At 42.7% G+C, this 18,744-nt stretch overlaps 1 protein-coding gene across 1 annotated transcript in view; it reads left to right on the top strand.

Moving 5' to 3' along the window:
• The first annotated feature begins 329 nt into the window (after nt 1–329).
• The window catches only part of Alg6 (ALG6 alpha-1,3-glucosyltransferase), a 40,306-nt gene continuing 21,891 nt past the window's right edge, over nt 330–18,744 (top strand). Inside the window, exons 1-5 of the mRNA XM_021160869.2 lie at nt 330–409; nt 3,150–3,351; nt 11,136–11,220; nt 15,925–16,014; nt 17,006–17,094. Of these exons, the coding sequence (XP_021016528.1) occupies nt 3,270–3,351; nt 11,136–11,220; nt 15,925–16,014; nt 17,006–17,094 (346 nt within the window). The 5' untranslated portion in view covers nt 330–409; nt 3,150–3,269. The remainder of the gene's footprint in view (nt 410–3,149; nt 3,352–11,135; nt 11,221–15,924; nt 16,015–17,005; nt 17,095–18,744) is intronic.

Here is an 18,744-nt window from a genome sequence, read left to right as displayed (position 1 = left end):
AGGGCACTGACCCAGGAGGAAGACCTGCCTCGGGATGAGGACTGGCCAAGGGCTCGCTAGTGCGAAGCGCGCAGGAGCCGCCCCTCACAGGAATCCGTGGGCTAAGCAGCCGCTCAAGCTTTGGCCGCGGTCCCGGGAAAGAGGAGCAAGGGGCTTTCCACCTGCCCCTGACCTAACCCCGGCCGCCAGGCTTCTCGAATTCCAGGGCTTGCACCCCGCCTCCTGCAACTTGGCAGTCTAGCTCTCCCAGTCCCGCCCCTCCACGATGACTCCGCCCACCACACCGCCCCCTCGCCTTACGGGCTCGCTCCCGTGAGCGCCGCTGGGAGCGCGCGTGCTCCTCGGGCTGTGAGTGCGCAGGCGCATTCGCTGGTTCTCTGCGGGCGCCAATTCCGGAGAGCAGAGGCTGGTAAGAAGAGCCTGGGGTTGCGGATGTCTGGAGGCGGCAGGCGTCGGGAGGTCCCGGCAGCCGGCTCGAGCGGGCGTCTCGGGGGCTTGTTGGGAGGTCTCGCCCATCCCCGAGACCCCCGGCGTGTTTCCGTCCTGCAGAAGTGACGCGGCCTGGCCGGATTGGCCCCGGCGACCCTGTCCCAGCCGTCCTGTGGATCTGTCCCTTCCGAGGCTGATGTCCCGAGGGTACCTTAGCAGGAAAAAGAAGTCTGGGACTTGACGGTCTGGCCCCTTGTCCGGATGTGCCTGCTACCTGTGCGTGGCCTCCTGAGAAAGTTGCTGAGCTGCTCTTGCAGGTGGCCCAGCAGTCGCCTGCTGTTTAAGGGGGAGATAGCCAGAATGGTGGCACTGGGAGGCAGAGGCAGGCGGATCTCGGGTTTCCAGGCCAGCCCGTTCTACATTGGAGAGTTTTAGGGTAGCCAGAGAAACACAGTGAGACCTCGCGTTTCACTGAATAACCACACAGGACTTCCGAAAATGTACTATCCCTCACTCTCTCCTCCTCCTGCCCACATTTGTCCACCCCCACTGCCTTTTCTAATCAAGTGGGTTCCTGCTTTCTGCCAACCGTGCTCTAAGGATGGAAGGACATTGAAAGGACTAGGGATGATCTTTGCTCGCATAGCAATTTTGTTCTGAATAACAAGTGAATGGCATTTCTTCATAAGCCCGTTTGTTGGAATAACATGCTTGCAGAACCATACTGTACATAACTCTACTGGAACTTGTTGCTCATCACTCACCCAGGGAACGTATCTTTTTTTGTTTCTCAGTTCAAATAACAATATTCATTTCATCTCACAAGACCTCTCCAGAGAACCCCCCTCCTCATTAACCCTACCCCCTTAGGTAATTTTTTTTTTTTTTATTAATTTGTAGTACCAAACAGGTGTGCTGGCTAGTTTACTGTCAATTCGACAAGCTAGAGTAGGAAGCTTTAGTTGAAGAGAACTTCAACTAAAAAAAATGCTCCCGGGCTGGAGAGATGGCTCAGTGGTTAAGAGCACAGACTGCTCTTCCGAACGTCCTGAGTTCAAATCCCAGCAACCATGAAGACAGCTATAGTGTACTTATTTATAATAATAAATAAATCTTTAAAAAAATGCTCCCACCAGGCTGGCTTATTGGCAAGACTGGTGCTTTTCTTTCTTTTTTAAAAAATATTTTTTTTCAGACAGGGTTTTTCTGTGTAGCTCTGATTGTCCTGGAACTGGATTTATAGACCAGGTTGGCCTTGAACTTGGAGATTTGCTTGCCTCTGCCTCAAAAATGCTGGGATAGGAGGCATGCGTCACTATACCTGATTGCATTTGGATTGATGATTGATGTAAGAGGGCCTAGTGCATCAGAGAGACTCTGTAAAAGTGCTGACATGTAGCAGGGAGACGCTGACTAAAGTTTAAAAACTAGTCATTTATTCTGACTCTTAAAAATGACTCTTCTGGGGGTCCTGAGGAAGTTAACAGTTAAGAGTGCTTGCTTCTGTTGTAGAGGACCTGAGTTCGATTCCCAGCCCCTGCCTCTGATTCTAGCTCCAGGCAGTCTGCCACCTCTGGCCTCTGAGGGCACCTGTACACTTGTGGACTTATGCGCACACACACACACACACACACACACACACACAGACACGCAATTTAAAAAGATCTTAAAGATTCCTATAAGTACAGACCTGTCATCCTAGTGCAGGAGAACCTAGAATAAGGTTGGTGACAGTCTAGGCAACACAGTGAGATCCTGTCTCTACATCTCAAATACTATCATCTGCCAGGTCATGTTTGGACTTGAAGAGGAAGTCCTTCCTGAGAAGGCCGTTTGTGTTTGGGCAGCTCTCATTTCCTTAGACTGCCTCCTCGGTGTTTATCTACTTATATTGATGTTGGGTATTGAACCCTGGATCTACCACTGGACTGCACTCCTATCACGTTTTCTTGCTAACAATCAACATGCCTGTTAAATGTGCCATCATTCACAGGCCCATGCAGAACTGAAGAGTGTTAGTTATCCATTGCCCAAAACGTTTTGGGCTTGAGTTTCATCTGTCGTGTAGCTGGTCTTCCACCATTGTGTGTTAGGCCAGCTGGGGTGGCGTGATACCTCTGAGGCTTCCTAGCTTTGGTACATTCATGATGCTGATAATTCAGCTTATCAAAAGGCTTGGGGTGTTTGTTTGTTTGTTTTAATTTTCCTGAAGAAGTACCTAGAAAACCAGATGATCTAGAACAGAGGACAGTTCATCTAATCCAGTCGTTATCGCTCTCAGTTTGCTGTCTGTCGCCATGATAAGCACCATAACCATGGTCAACCTTAGGGAAATGTTATTTTATTTTGTAGATTATAGTCAGAACTGAGGGCCCCTTCTTTTTCCCTCCCCTAGCCCCCTCTCCTTTTCCCATGGTGACTTCCCTGGCCTTGTTCCTTGGGGCCAGTGAACTTGCCCACCTGAGAGCAGCTTCCCAATAAACCTGCCTTTAAACAAAACAAAACAATCCCCAAGCCTTCGTCTGTCTTATCGTTAGACACATTGCACTGTGTTTTACAGAACGGCCCTTTGCTTGCAGTATATATCTCAATCCTGAGGGAAAGGAGTCCTCTGTAGCTCTCCCAATCCACTCCGCCAAAGCCTCCCCACATTTCTGATGTGTTCTTTGTTGGGGTGCTGTGCTGAGTTAAATCTTGGCTCTTCCTGTTTTTCTCCCTAGGCTACAAAGACATAATCAAGTTTTCACTGTTTTGAAGCACAGCATCATTTACAGTCCTCTCAAGCTCCTAATGGTGACATCGCTTTGAAGAAGGAGACACTGACTGACTTTGGAGGAAGCATGGAGAGCTGGCCGTGGATGGCAGTCGTGGTCTTACTAGGACTTACGGTGCGGTGGACGGTCTCTCTCAGTTCCTACTCAGGTAGGAACTACACTGATCCTGTCTCAGAGACTGGGGAGTCATCCTACTTGACTGAAATTGAGGCATTTGAGTCTTTATTGTTATGATTAAGGAAATATATACATCTAATTATAACGAAAAAGTGTAAGAGGTAAATATACTGCCTGATACAGGAGACAAAAACATCCTCTAGCTTGGAGGATGACAAACTGAGGTGTGATTATGTCTTGAGCTAGTCCTTGAAGATGGTCTCGGAGTCAAGGGTCTGTGTTTGCTGATGTTCGAGGTGGAGAGGCAGGTTACTAGACTGAGAAAGGGACTCAGTCACTGTTAGGTGTGATAACGTAGTTATGTTTGAGGTACAAGGGTAACAGAAGGGACTGATGAAAGCACACCAGAGCGGACTTGAGATAAGATGTCTGATTTAAGGATTTGAGGGAAACTGAAGAAAATACAGCTACCACTATGTAATATTAGAGTGACCTTAAAGACATATATATATATATATATATATATATATATATATATATATATTAAAAAGGTCTTCAAAAGGAATAAAAGTGGGAGGAAAAAGTGAAAAATTGATTGCGTGTCTGTGGAGAAGTAGCCTGGGGAGAAAAAAGAACCAAGATGTAACTCAGCACAGCCATTTTTGGAAATAGCTGGAGTTTGGTTTAACATTTATCTAGGCAATCTGGTTGTAGAATTTTCTGGTAATAAAAAAGATGGTAGGAAGAAGGTCAGAGGTAGAGAGGCGGTATAGAACGAGGAGCAAGTGCATGCTGAGCGGTGACTGGCACCGTACACTTCAGTACTTAACCACTGAAGATGGGGAATAGCCAAATGTTCAAACGCAAGATGGGGCAGTCCTGAGGAGTGTGGACATTTAGCTCACACTGATCATTCACCAGGACTATGCATCTTGAACATAATTTGGGATAAGAAAGAAAGTGAGCCGCCTACATTTGGCTCCTGGCACCCACTTGGTGCTACTAACTGGCTGTGGCTCCATTTCCAGAGGATCCAGCATCCTCTCCTGGCCTCCGTAGGCACCAAGCACATGTGGTACACAGATATACATGCAGGCAAAACATCTATACATATCAAAAAATATATATAAAAGAACAATAAAAACCAAGACAACTATTAAATGACAACAGGGGTCAGATGTGGTCACTTGATTCCAGCCAGCGCTCATGTGACTCTGCTCTGAGGCTTCTGAGAAAGAGGAGGCCCTGACCATTGTGACCTGAGTTATTGTGACAGCCCCCTCCATACATGCAAACATGGATGTTGATTTGTGCCAGAAACTTTTCTTCCACCCTGCCCCTCAGATGAATTTGTATTTTTGAGAAAGTTTAAAATTGCTTCATTGTACCTACTGTCTTGAAACTCAGCAGATACTCAATAAATGATAATTAGATGTTCTTTTTAATAAAATAAAATTGCTTGAATGTTGTGCAGTAAAACATGGGCTCAAACTTTAGTTATTTTACCTGTTGCCCAATCTTGGGGAAGTTATTTAACTTCTCTGAACTTTTATACAAGGCAGGAGTGTCAGTAAATACCTCAGCAGATTGCTTGAGGGATTAATGCAAATAATAAGTATGAGCTGTGCTCTCTCTATAGGAACAGAGTCAGCACATGGTCATGCCTCACCCCTGTCGATCATCACAGTAGATCATTTAACTTCAGATTTGGCCAGATGTGCTCACAACACCTGTATCCTAGCACTCACTCAGGAGGTAGGGGCAGGAAGATCAGGAATTCAGGGCCAGCTTTGGCTGTAGAGTGAGTTCAGAGCCAGCCTGGTTTATATGAGAGCTTGCCTAAAAACCAACCAACCAACCAACCAACCAAACAAACAACAACAACAACAACACCTTCCAAATATTATTGTTTGTTGTATAGCCAAAAAGAAGTCTTGGTATTTATTAAGGCTTTAATAATAATAAAGAATGATAAATAGTATATTTCCTAGAGAAGATATGCAAATATCTATATCACTTTTAAATTAAAGTGACTGGATTTGGAACACTAGACATTTTCTAATTCAGATGAGAAAATCTTAGTATGTAACATTTTAATATATTCCAAAAGATTTTACTAGGCAGAAAATGGTTGAGAAGAACATTCTGGTGGAAGAAAACATGAAACAAAGCAAGAAGAATTGAAGAATACAGAGTGTGTGTGTGTCTGTGTGTGTGTGTTGAGACAAATGGGTCAGACTGATTGTGAGTGCAGAAAGGATATAAGATCATACTTGTTTTAAGAGTTAGTTCTAGAATCAACCAAGAATTTGGGTGAGGACAGGCAAATGGGATTATCTATGTGCAGTGGCCACCGCATGCTTACCAAGTTTATTACAAGTATTGTTTCATGGAGCTGGCTATGTGGTTCACGTCAACCACCAGGCAAACAAATGGAACAAAGGAGTTGTATAGGAGCCACGTAAGCCTCCTAGTTTCCTAACTATAGCAGCTGAACTTAGCAGCTCCCTAAGGAGATGTGAAGTCAAGGAAACCCTTAAGCCTGAGTATTTTGCTCTCGGTCTGGTAAAGAGTGGACAAGTTCAATCCCTGATACCGCATAAGCTAGGTAAGTTGGTGCATACCAAGTCTCAGCTCTGGGGAGGTAGAAGCAGGAAGATCAGGGGTCCAAGGTCATTGTTGGTTACACTGAGAGTTTAGCAGAGCACTTCTTGCTTGATGGTCTTGTGACTTGCTTTAGGGAAAGGCTAGAGAGATCTGTCTGTGCCTGCTGTTTCTCAGATTCCTTCATCTGCATTGTATCTCGGGCTGTACTCTGGGTAGCATGCCCAAATCCTTGTATAGGAATTCAGGTTAGTTTTCTTTAGTTTTGCTGAATTAAATTTCCTTTGAAATGCATACACCATTTAGAAAACTACTTAAATACTCTATTGTACTTTAATTTCTTCTAAAATTTATCCCCATTTTGTTTTTAGTCTTGCTTTTCCATAGAACTAAGATACTGAATATTATCTGTTACATTAAAGAAGCTATGGGGAATAGACAGCTTTTTATTTAGGTAGTTTGTTATTTCTCTTTTTTTTTTTTTTTTTTAGATTTATTCATTTTTATTATATTTAAGTACACTGTAGCTGTCTTCAGACACTCCAGAAGAGGGAGTCAGATCTCATTACGGATGGTTGTGAGCCACCATGTGGTTGCTGGGATTTGAACTTTGGAACTTCGGAAGAGCAGTCGGGTGCTCTTACCCACTGAGCCATCTCACCAGCCAGTTTGTTATTTCTCACAGAGATTTACACAGAGTCCCTCTTGCAGTCTACCTTGTTTGTCATCTCCCCTGACTCCAACCACAAATTTTATTGGTAGCTAAGGAAAAAGTCATTTTAAAAAATCAGCTTTTGCAAAATATCGTTTATTAAGAACCGTGACAGCATGAGGTTTAATTGGTTGGTTTCATTTGGCTTAACCACTCCTGTTTGTGAACGGCTGTGTATTCTTACAGAGGTAAGAGAAGAAGTTCATAGGGAAATACAGTCCACTCTTCTCTGGGAACATTTAAAGCTCACTGTAAAGTGTGTGTTGCTAACAGGCTGCGTGTTTATAGTTAATTACCGTTTTGAATATGTTAGCATTTAATAAAGTGAACCTTTTTAGTGCTCCTGGGACTGTGACAGAGCTGGGGTCTGTGGATGCACATTGGTCGTCGGTGCGCTGTCTTTATATGGTTCTCGTTCTCCTTAACCACTGTGGAGGGAATCCTTTTGCCCTTCCGAGTGAAGCTCCCTCAGGCACAGTTGGGCTGTCCTTCTGGGTTGCTTTGAGGGCACTTTAGCAGTTTTAAAAACTTAAGTACTAATTTCATAGCCGGTGTCAGCTGAATTTATTGAAGTAGGTCAGACTCTGGGTAACAACTTGTTTCCCAACCCTGAAGAGAGTCGTTATCCATTCTTCTGTTTGTTAGAGAGCAGTCATAAATTCTTCACATCGACTGCCCCGTTTCCAGAGTAGTTTTAGGAAATCTAGATAGTTTGACTTTTTTTCTTTCTTCAGGTATAGGGAATTACCAAAATGTTTTCTGAATTTATTATCCTAATGGCATTGAAAAAAGAAAAAGAAACCCTATTTTTGTCTTCCCAAAGAAACTATATACTCAGTGGTTGTAGTCACTGAACTAGATTCACACACGTCACACATGTAAAAAATGTAAATAACTTGTTGGAGAATTCTTTTCCTTTAAGAAGTTACTAGGAGAAATTATTTTTCTCTTCCTGTTGCATTTAATTGAGTCCATTTTAAGATTAGTACATGCCTAACATGGCTTACTTTGATTTATGGAAAACAAAATTTTCTGTTTCCAGTAACTAAAATTCATACTTGGCTTTCAATTAGGAAATAGTATGGCCATATGACAAACATGATGTGGAAATATACATATTGTGAGAAGTCACTAATTAACCGTTTATATTTTAGTTTGTAAGGGGGGGGCTTATGGGGGATTTAGGATTTGAAATGATTTTGTGTGTACTTTGGGACAAGGCTTGTGTATCCTAGGCTGGACTAGTCTAGCCTGTGTTGTTCAGAGTGGCCTTGCAGTTGTGATCTTCCTGCATTTCCACTCCTGTGTGCTGGGATTACAAGATGCACCACTGTGCCTAATTTGTTTTGAGACAGTGTCTCACTATGTACTCCTGGCTGGCCTGAAGTAGAGCAGGCTGATCTCAACCTCACAGAGGTCTTTCTACCTCTGCTTCCCAAATAGAGGAATAAAGGTGTATGCTGCATCCTTGCCCCATTCATCCTTAACTTCTGAAGTGATTCTTGTATTACACTCAACTCAAATTTTGGTTTTTTTTTTTAGCATTAGGGATTGAACCTTGCACGTGCTAGATATAGCCATCCCCTAAGGTGATTAAAGAACTTATGTAGTATGTGAGTGTAAGTGCAGATGTGAGGACAACCTGAGGGAGTGTGTTCTCCCCTACTCCCTCATTAGGGCAGGGTTGCTCTTACTGTTTCAGGCTAGCTGGCCCAAAGGCATCTGGATGCTTCTCTCTACCTCCTCCCCTGCTTTAGAGATCCTGGGATTGCAGATGTGCACCACCATATTCAGCTTTTTATATGGGTTCCAGGGATCGAGTTCAGACCAGCAGGATTTAGTGGCAAGCACTTTAGCCGCAGAGCCCTCTCCCTGGTCCTCTGAGGTGGTTCTTGAAGTAGCATGTATGACCCGATAGAAGTTATATGTAGAACAGAGAGTAAATAATGAACAGAAGTTTTAAAGTGCCATACAGTAAAGGTGTTTGGGGGCAAGAGCCAATACATGGGCTTTATATTCAAACAGCCTTGGCATAATTAGTCTGCCATGACAGGTGGATGCTGCACATTCATTAAGTGAGAAAGGAAGGACTCACATTGTTTGAATGAAAAGCCTTGCGGTGTCACACTAACTACACCAGTGACTTTGCTGTATCAGCTGTCACTGGGAGTCTGCCAGGTACTCCGAGAGGCACTAGGTGAACACGTCCTGAGGAGACAAAGTTGAGTAAGACATTCTGAGAGACAGGGGAGTTGCATATGTACAAGTGTGTTTGAACTGTGGGTCATTTCTTGTGCCAGTTACTCATGTACATATTTATAAACATGTATTTATAGTGTGTAGAACTCTTAGTCTGCTTTTCCCATAATTTCAGATTGTCTCCTTAGAAAGTCTACTACTGGTAGAATCTAGCCAACAAATGCAAACAACTTTACTAAATCTGGGTTAGATTTCACTGAGCAGAGTCTGTCATTATTCAATGTGACATATCTTTTGACTAAGAAGCGTATATGGCTATTTTGATTTCTACCTTATTTGTTGACTTAAAAACCTATGACTATTGTACTTTTCAGGGCTTCCTCACTTTTCAGTGGTCAACTACTGGTTAAATAGGTGCTTACTGTTTGCTAGATGGAGATTTGTCATCTGTGTAGGCATGACAGGGTAGGAGTTAAGAATGTGCGTTTAGGGGCTGGAGAGATGGCTCAGCAGTTAAGAGCACTGGCTGCTCTGTCAGAGGACCCAGATTCAATTTCCAGCACCCACATGGCAGCTACAACCGTCTCTAACTCTAGTTCCAGGGGATCTGACACCATCACACAGACATACATTTGAGGCATAACACTGTTGCATATAAAATAAAAATAAACCATTAAAAATGTACTCCTAAAAAAAAGATTAAAAATAGAGAACGTGTTCTAGAGCCAGCCTGCTGGCTGAGATCCAGAGCATGCTTTTACTACTTAAAGACTGTTTCCCAGTCTTTTTTGTTTGTTTGTTTGTTTTTTTGTTTTTTCGAGACAGGGTTTCTCTGTATAGCCCTGGCTGTCCCGGAACTCACTTTGTAGGACAGGCTGGCCTCGAACTCAGAAATCCACCTGCCTCTGCCTCCCAAATGTTGGGATTAAAGGCGTGCGCCACCATGCCCGGCTATTTTCCCAGTCCCAAATTAGGGAAATAATAACACTTAGTTCATGGGGTCATTATATTTATCACTAGACATACATGTTAGTTAATAAAGGTTTATTATCCCTTATTTATAACTTTTGAAGATAACAAATTACAAGCTTTTTAAAAAAAAATCTATTTACTTACTTATTGTGTGTGCAGTGCTTGGTGTATGGAAGTCAGGACAACTTAGTAATTGGTTCTCTCTTCCACCATGTGCGGTCTAGGGATTGACTTCAGGTTTGGTGGCAGATTGCTTTAGCTGCTGAGATATCTCATTGGCCTTTGAGTTTTTATATAAATCACTTGATAGTAGTCTGACCCTTATCAATAAGTACATAGCCTGTTTTTAATTCTGTGTTCAACCTTAAGTTTTTTATTTTCAGTTTGTAAAGGCAGATGTTTGTAGTTAATTTATCATACCTTTTTGAAGTATTTGCATTGTTACTTTTCTTATTGCTGTGATGAAATACCTGACATGAAACCACATGAGTTTATCTGCCCTCCAGTTTGAGGGTTGACAAGTCACTGTGGGGAAGGCACTGCGGCAGCAATGGGAACAGGCTGCTCAGGTTGAATCCCCATGGGGAAGAGAAGGGCCTTGGAGTAGGGTGTGGCTAGCAAGCCTCAAAGGTCCTGCCCTATTGACCCAGTTCCTCAAGTCTCTACCTCTGAAAGGTTCCGCAGCCTTCGAAAACAGCTCCTCCAGCTGTGGACCAAGTGCTCAACCATGAACGTTTCACATGCAAACCACTGTGTTGGTGGCAGTTTTTCTCAGAAAGTCCAAGTCAACCTGGTGGTTGGCAAGATGAATCATTGGGTAGAAGTGCTTGCATGCACGCTGGACAACTTGAGTCTCTGGATCCCATAAGGTGGCAAGAGATACCTGCCACTTGAGAGTCGTCCTCTGATTTCTACACATTACAACTCTGTATTCCTGATTGTTCTGGAACTCACTATGTAGACCAGGCTGGCTTTGAATACATAAAGATTATTTAGCCTCTGCCTCCCCAGTGCTGAGATTAAAGCTGTGTAAGAAAATTGAACAAAACAAAACAAAACAAAACAAAAACCAATCGTGTATACCCTGTACTACTAATAAACTGAGTGGTGCTACAGTGGCCCTGCTTCCTGAGTGTCTGCTGTGCTAGGCTCTGTATTGGGTCTTCACCTATCTGGTATTTGCTCTAGCATGTGGTCACTTGGTGACTTGCAGTAGTGGATTCAGGCCTCATCGTTGACCTTGGTAACTCCTGCATTCCTTCTCTAGCTCATGTCCCACACAGTATGCTAAAAGTTCATTATTATTCTCTTTTTGCTTTTCATTCTAGGTGCTGGAAAACCACCTATGTTTGGTGATTATGAAGCTCAGAGGCACTGGCAGGAAATTACCCTTAATTTACCAGTCAAACAGTGGTATGGATAATTTTGGTTTGGTTTTATTGTTTATTATAGTTAATATAGATTATATGATATTATTTAAAAGAAAAACAGAACTTTGTTCATCTCTTGCATATTGGATCTCATCTTTGAAGTTTCACAGTCCTGAAAATTATCCATATACATACCCAGTTAGCTAGGTTTTGCTATTAATCTAAAACTTCTAATTTTTAAACATCTTTAAATTCTATTTATTCTTATCATGTGTGATGATATGGGGGTTCACCCATGCCACAATGTGCCTTTGGTGTCAGAGGACAGCTCTGTGGAGTTGGTCTTCTCCTTTCACATTTACATAGGTTCCAGGGATCAAATCCAGGATGTCAGGCTTTGTACAAGCATTTTTACCTATGAGACATCCTGCCACGCCCTAAACTACAAATCTGATACAAGAACAATGTCTGTCTTGAAAACCCCTCTGGATGGGTATAAGCTAAAAACAGTATCATGAGCAGACAGTATTTTTGCCGTTTCCTAATCTGTACCTTTTTCACTACAGCTTACTGTGATATCATCAGCTCTAGGTAACACAGAAAGGCCTTGGCAATGATAACTGGCTTTGTGTGAGGCTGAAAAGGAATAAAAAAGGAGATTTGAATTTGTTTTCAACTGAAAATTTTACTTCTGTCCCTTTGGCCATCTCTGATTACACTGCACACTGGCACACTACAGACCCCAGTAACCATCTCTCGAAGGGAGGAGTATTCGTTTGTCTCCTCTTACATGGTCTTATCTCTGTGGTTCTGTCTGTAGTGTACCCATCAGTGGTCTCATGGTGTGGTCACTAACCTTAGTTCCATATACACATCTACCTGGAGGAATCTCAGTGATGTAGTGTGAAGAGTGCAGGTCAGAGGTCAGACCCCAGCTCTGTCCATTGCTGCTGTGACCTTTGCAGATTTCTAACTTTCTCTTGTAGTTTTATCACTTGCAGAATGGAAGTGATCAGCTGCATACTTCACTGGTCAGTAAGGGCTTTATTAAGGCACTTCACACATGCGTGTTCTCACAGCCCTTACCTCCCCCTTTCCCTCCGCTGGGTCCCTTTCTCCCCAGCCAAGAGCCCCTTTCTGCTTTCATGCCTTACATGCCTTACAGCCCTTTCTTTGAAAAGGAATCAAACGGGTTGGTGAGATGGCTCAGTGGTTAAGAGCGCCGACTGCCTTTCCGAAGGTCCCAAGTTCAAATCCCAGCAACCACAGTGTACTTACATATAATAAATAAATAAATCTTTAAAAAAAAAAAAAGAAAAGGAATCAAACATATTTTGTGTGTCTGTGTGTGGGCACGTGCACGATTGAGTCCAGAGGATGGTGTTGGACCCCTGGAGCTGGAGTCAGGCAGTTGTGAGCCTCTCAGCATGGGTACTGGGAACCACACTGGTCACCACACTGGTCCTCTCCAGATCTCCAGCCTCCTTCCCATTCCTCCTGCCCCTCAAGATCTTTTCTCTTTTCATGCTCTCTTTCTAGTTTCTCTACCAGTATGAGAATTAAAATTTAGGACCCACATATGAGAGAAGATGGAGCAGTAGCTGAGAGCTACATCCTGATACAGGCAGAGAGAGAACTGGGCCTGGCATGCACTTTTGAAACCTACGAGACCACCCTCAGTGACACACTTCCTCCAACAAGGCCACCGTCCTTCTGATCTTATCAGTTCCACTTCTGATGACTAAGTACTGGAATGTATGAGCCTCTGGGAGCCATTCTTAGAAACTGCTGCACTTGTGAGACAGGGCCTCCACCACTCTGCTGTCTTCTTTCATGCTTCTCTTTTCTTTTCTCCTTTTGGACAGTCCCGCCTTGTAGTTGAGGCTGGCCTGGAGTGGTAATTCTGTTGTCTTACCATCCTGAGTAGCTGTGATTACTGCCATGTGCCTATGAGCCTGACTCCCTTTCTTAGGAATTACTCTAAGATTGGGGAACATAGTCCTTAACCTTACCTTCTTCCCTGATGTGTGAGTGCATGTTTACAGCTTTCTGTCATCTCAGCACCTCTTCCACTCATCATCTACAGTGAATCTCAAGGTTAAAGTAAATGAGAAGCAGCCTTTTCTTTACAAGCTAGACACCAAATCAAGTTGTTCTGATCAAAATGTGATCTTCAGATTATCTCCCATTGCTGAATTCATCCCAGTAGTTCAGTGGTTAATGGTAAGTTAGAACTACTGCTAAGTACTTAGGTTTTGCCTGATGGTAACTTAAACTTCACATGTTTAACTCAGTTGTTTAGCTTAGGTTGATCCACTCCACTGCTGCTGCTGGTCTTGGTGATCACCCCATACTATTGGCATCTCCAATACACTGGGGTGTTCTACTGCAACTAGGCTTTACCAATAGCCTCTCATAGGCTCTCTTTGTGGTGCCAAGCCTCAACTCCTTTACATGACCCCTTCAGTCCTGGATCTTCAATTGCCACTGAGGCTGAACCTTTACCAATGGCCTTCCATGGCCTCTCACAGTGCCAAGCGTCAGGTGTTCTTGATCATGCCTTCAAAACCAGTACCACCTAGGTGACTCTTACAAATTACCACGTACAGCTGCAGCATGAGTTATAACCACGGCTATCTTTGGAACACAGCTTCTTTGTGCTATCAGAAAACACTTCCCAGATTCCACCTCAGTGAAGCTGGTCTCTTGACTAATTTCTTAGTTCCAGCTAACCAGCATCAGTTGTCCCAGTAGTCCCTTCTATTCTGGACTCTAAAGCCAGAGCCATGTGGCCAAAGCTGCTTGCTGTAGCTGGAACATGGCCCCTTGTTCTGTGCATTACCACCAGCTTTCTGTTTTCCAACTCCTTCATTGCCTAAGCTTGGCTGCCCTGGAACTTGCTCTGTAGACTGACTTTGAACTCAGAGATATGCATGCTTGTCTCCTAAGCACCAGGATTAAAGGTTTGGTCCACCAAGCCTGAATTAAAGTTTTTCTTCACCTAGAATTTGCTCTGTTCTAGACTCAAAGATCTGCCTGTCTTTGCCTCCTGGGATTAAAGTCTTGTACTACCATGCCTTGACCTAAATTTAGCTGGGTGTGGTCTTGCCTCAAGGTCCCTTAATTCAATTTAATATCTTTGAACACAGGATTCAGCGCCATTTTACTTCCTGGTGCCTCTTTAATTCTCGAACCATATATTTTCTATTTTTCCTTTCTCAGCTTGCTACGCTTGTTTAAAATGTTCTTTATGAGACTTAACCAGAGAACAAAAATCTATGATGGGCGTTTCTGAGACTTCCTTTGTTAATGCAATTAATCTGAGTCTCTTCACCTTAGCCTCAGGCAGACTCTTCAGACAAGAGCAAAAAATAGCCACATTCTTCACCAAAATACCACAAAAACAGTTTCTAGGCCACATATTGAGATTCTCCACTGAAACCTCTTGGGCCAGGTCCACACAGTTCACATCACTCTCAGTTGCAAAGTCTTCCATGGTCCTACTAGGACAGCACATTAAGCTCTTTTTAAAGCATTCCACTGGTTTCCAAATCCAAAGTCCCAAAATCCACATTCTTCCAAACAAAAGCATGGTCAGGCCTATCACACAATACCCCACTCCTGGTACCAACTTCTGTCTTAGTTTGGGTTTTACTACTATGAACAGATACCATGACCAAGGCAACTCTTATAAAAACATTTAATTGGGGCTGACTTACAAGTTCAGCAGTTCAGTCCATTATCATCAAGGCAGGAGCATGACAGTGCCCAGGCAGGCATGGTACAGCAGGAGCTGAGAGTTCTACATCTTCATCCAAAGGCAAACAGTGAAAGACCAGCTTCCAGGCAGTTCGCAAGAGGGTCTTAAAGCCACACTCACTGTGACATACCTACTCCAAGGCTACTCCTCCAAATAGTACCATTTCCTGGGCCAAACATTCAAAACACTACGGTCTACATAAATTGTTCCAGTGACTGAGAGTAAAGTGGATGGAAGAAGTTGCTTAGCTACAAAGGACACAACTAAGAAATATATTCATGCCGGGCGTGGTGGCGCGCGCCTTTAATCCCAGCACTCGGGAGGCAGAGGCAGGCGGATTTCTGAGTTCGAGGCCAGCCTGGTCTACAAACTGAGTGCCAGGACAGCCAGGGCTATACAGAGAAACCCTGTCTTGAAAAAAAAAAAAGAAAAAAAATATATTCATATAAACTTAATTTTCCTCTTAGAGGCACAGTGCCTTTTTTATAATTCCTTCACATCTTTAACTGGAGGTACCAGGCACCTTTTTGGACTCTAGACCAGGTTTTCCCCATTGGTTCACGGACTCTTTTATGTAGTAGGTCTGAGTTACATATGCTAGCTGAATTATTTACAAAGTCTTGATCAAGCCTGCTTATCCATGAAGTCTTCCCCTTCCCATAAGCCATATCTTCATGTGTTTTTTGAAACTGGCCTTCAGTTTTTTTAAGATTATTATTAAAAGTGCTGTTTTTCTAAATTGTGATAGTATCAGATACAAATTGTCTTTTTGCATGTATTTTGTTGTATTAGTATAATTGATTTACTAAAGTCTACTAAGAATAGAGCAACAATAAGTCCCAGGGACCTGGGGCAGCCCTGTTTGTATTTGATGTCATAGGGTAGCTATTAATGTCTTAATTAAACAATTAAACTTAATTTTAATTAAGTGGCATGAGATGTTAAATTATGTCTTGAATATTGATAATGGTGCCTTCTATTTTCCAGGTATTTTAACAGTAGTGATAACAATTTACTGTACTGGGGATTGGATTACCCACCTCTTACGGCCTATCATAGCCTCTTATGTGCATATGTGTGAGTTCTTTTTTAATATACCTGAATATCTATGCTCTTAGATGCTGTGTGACCTGACTTATTAAAAGAGTTATTGCTTGTAACTTCAATTGTTTTACAAGCTTAAGGACCACTTTCAGAATTTGAACGTTTCTATAGCTTGTGTACATGCTAGAAAGAATGCACGGCTTACATTGGTTTTGGAGAAGAGATGTTACCAGCTACTCATTGGCTGCCGAGCAGTGTCTAATATAAGACTGCTTTCATTTTTCTGAGTAGCCAAATAAATGAAATCTGTAGGTCCAAATAGCCATAACTGCTCTGCTTAGTTAGAAACTTACACGATTAGTGTCCCCCAACCCCCACCCGCCACCGCTGTTTTCTTTTTTACATGAAGTAGTTCATGGACAAGGACTTCTGTTTTGGTGGGGACCCCATTCACCTCTGTAGCAGTTTCTCTTAGACTTGAAGTGTGTCAGCAAAAATTTGAGGAAATTCTTTACTTTGTCACGATTTATTATTCCAACTTTTAGCTGTTTGATGCTTTATAACAGAATGTTCATGGTTGGAAGTAAGGCACCTGAACTTGATGATGGTTACTTATGCTTCGTAGGATTCAGAGCACTAGCTGTGACTGAAAAGCTCCATTTACCGATAATAATGGCTGAGCTTTAATAAAATTCATGATCATTATGTTTATTAAAGGCATTGTCATGTTACCTAAAGAGAATGTTTTTAAAACGTGATGTGATGAAATGTGACGTCAGATTGGTTTTTATACGCGGATGGTGAGGGTCAGACATCTGCAACTGCATGGTTTTACTGGAAGATGAGCAGGGCAGAGGCTACTGTTCTGTATCCTCAGGGATTTTACCTGGTTAATACAAGGAGTAAAGCTTCAGTTTTGACCCTGTCATCAGCAACAGAGAATTCCTAAAGTCCTGTGTTCTCAGACGCCCTAGTTACTAACCCTGAGCGGAATAAAGTGCATGTGTGTGTGTTTGATCTGCAGGGCGAAGTGTATCAACCCAGACTGGGTTGCTCTCCACACATCGCGAGGCTATGAGAGTCAGGCACACAAGCTCTTCATGCGTGCCACAGGTAAATCAGCAGTCGGTACTGGCTCGGAATTTCAATTCTTTATAACAATTTGGATAAACTGATAAAAGTACTCAATTGAAAAAAGTCTTAGCTCTCTTTCCACCCCCCTCCTCCTTCCGCTGCCACCTTGCCGTTTTCTTTCTCAATAAGCCTCACGTGGAACTGTTAAAAAAAAAAAAAAAAAAAAAAAAAAGAAAAAAAGAAAAAATTCTTACTCTTGTTTCTTTTTGAGACAGTGACTCACTATGTAACTCTGGCTGTTCTAGAACTTACTATGTAGGCCAGGATTGTCTTGAACCCACAGAGGTCCGCCTGCCTCTGCCTCCTGAGTGCTGAGATTAAAGGCATGTGCCACCATGCCCAGCTATTGCTCTAATGGATTTGAAATTTATAGTTATGCATATGTATACATGTAAATACTGTAGACTAAAAGTATATGTAACCTTTACACCAAGAGTAAAAGTGAATCTGGGTATTTCATTTTTATTCTATCACTTGATCCTGTGAGAAATCAATTGAAACGAACAGTCTTACTCTTATTTAAAGCCGAGGAAACTACCAAGGCACAGTTGCAGGAGGCAGGAACCTTGTCATAGGTCAGAAACTGAGGCTGTAGTTGTCTATACTGCTGCCTCAGTGCACTAATCCCAGGCTCCTTCAGCCTTCTGAAGGCAACCTTCATACATTGTGTGGGCTGTACATTAAACAGTCCACTAAACACCCCCCCCCCATCTGAGGGATGTTGGGGATTAAACAAAGGGACTTAAGCTGTTAGTGAAGCCCCTGAGCTATATCCCCGTCAGCAAGGTTAATTGAGCATCGTTGAGTGCTTCTCTAGGAGACTGACAGTAACACGCTTTGATTTCTGTAAAAGCATTCCATAACTAAGACTCTATTCTAGCTCTACCTTTTGTTGTTAATTAGCCTAGGTACACAGTGTGGTCCCCTGTCATAGATAGACTCTCAGGCCCAGGAGGTGACCTGTGTCTGTCTGTCTGTCCTTTTCACATCTCTCCTCTTTTCAGTGCTTTAACCTTTTTTGACTGCATATTAATCCTGTGGTTCACAGCATCCAAACTAGTATCTGCATTTCCAAGAATTACAGCTTTTGGGGGCAGCTTTAAAGAGAGTGCTAGGCATTAAAAAATTTCTTTCTTAAACCAGGATAGTAGACTTTTTGGATAGCACTGTTGTCCTTTGTTCTAAAAGGACCTACTGTTGTTTTTTTCCTTCTGTTTTGTCCCTGTTTTGTTGTCCCCCCACCATCCCATCCCATGCTGGAACACACACACACACACACACACACACACACACACACCAATCTTATGTGTATTTCCACCTTACCCAGGCCTCTTAAGCTCCTTTTTTTTTTTTTTTTTTTTTTTTTGAGACGGGGTCTTGCTGTGTTTTATTGTCTCATGGCCGGTCTGGAACTCATTATAAAGCCCAAGGCTTCATCCTGCTGATGGGTAAAATAATGTTCATGAGACTTTCTCCAACTTTTTTCTATGCATTAACTAATAAAAGTTTATATATTTTTATAAATAGTAGCACTAGAGGTTCTCCTTCGAGTTGTTCTTTTGAGCAGAACATTTGGAGTATACAGATGGAGAATATGCTGTGTCTTCCTGTGCTTTGAGTGTTCATTTG

Source organism: Mus caroli, unplaced genomic scaffold (genome assembly GCF_978045245.1).
Source record: "Mus caroli unplaced genomic scaffold, Mus_caroli_1 scaffold_6, whole genome shotgun sequence".
Taxonomy (NCBI): Eukaryota; Metazoa; Chordata; class Mammalia; order Rodentia; family Muridae; genus Mus; species Mus caroli.
This window is presented reverse-complemented; position numbering and strand designations above follow the sequence as displayed.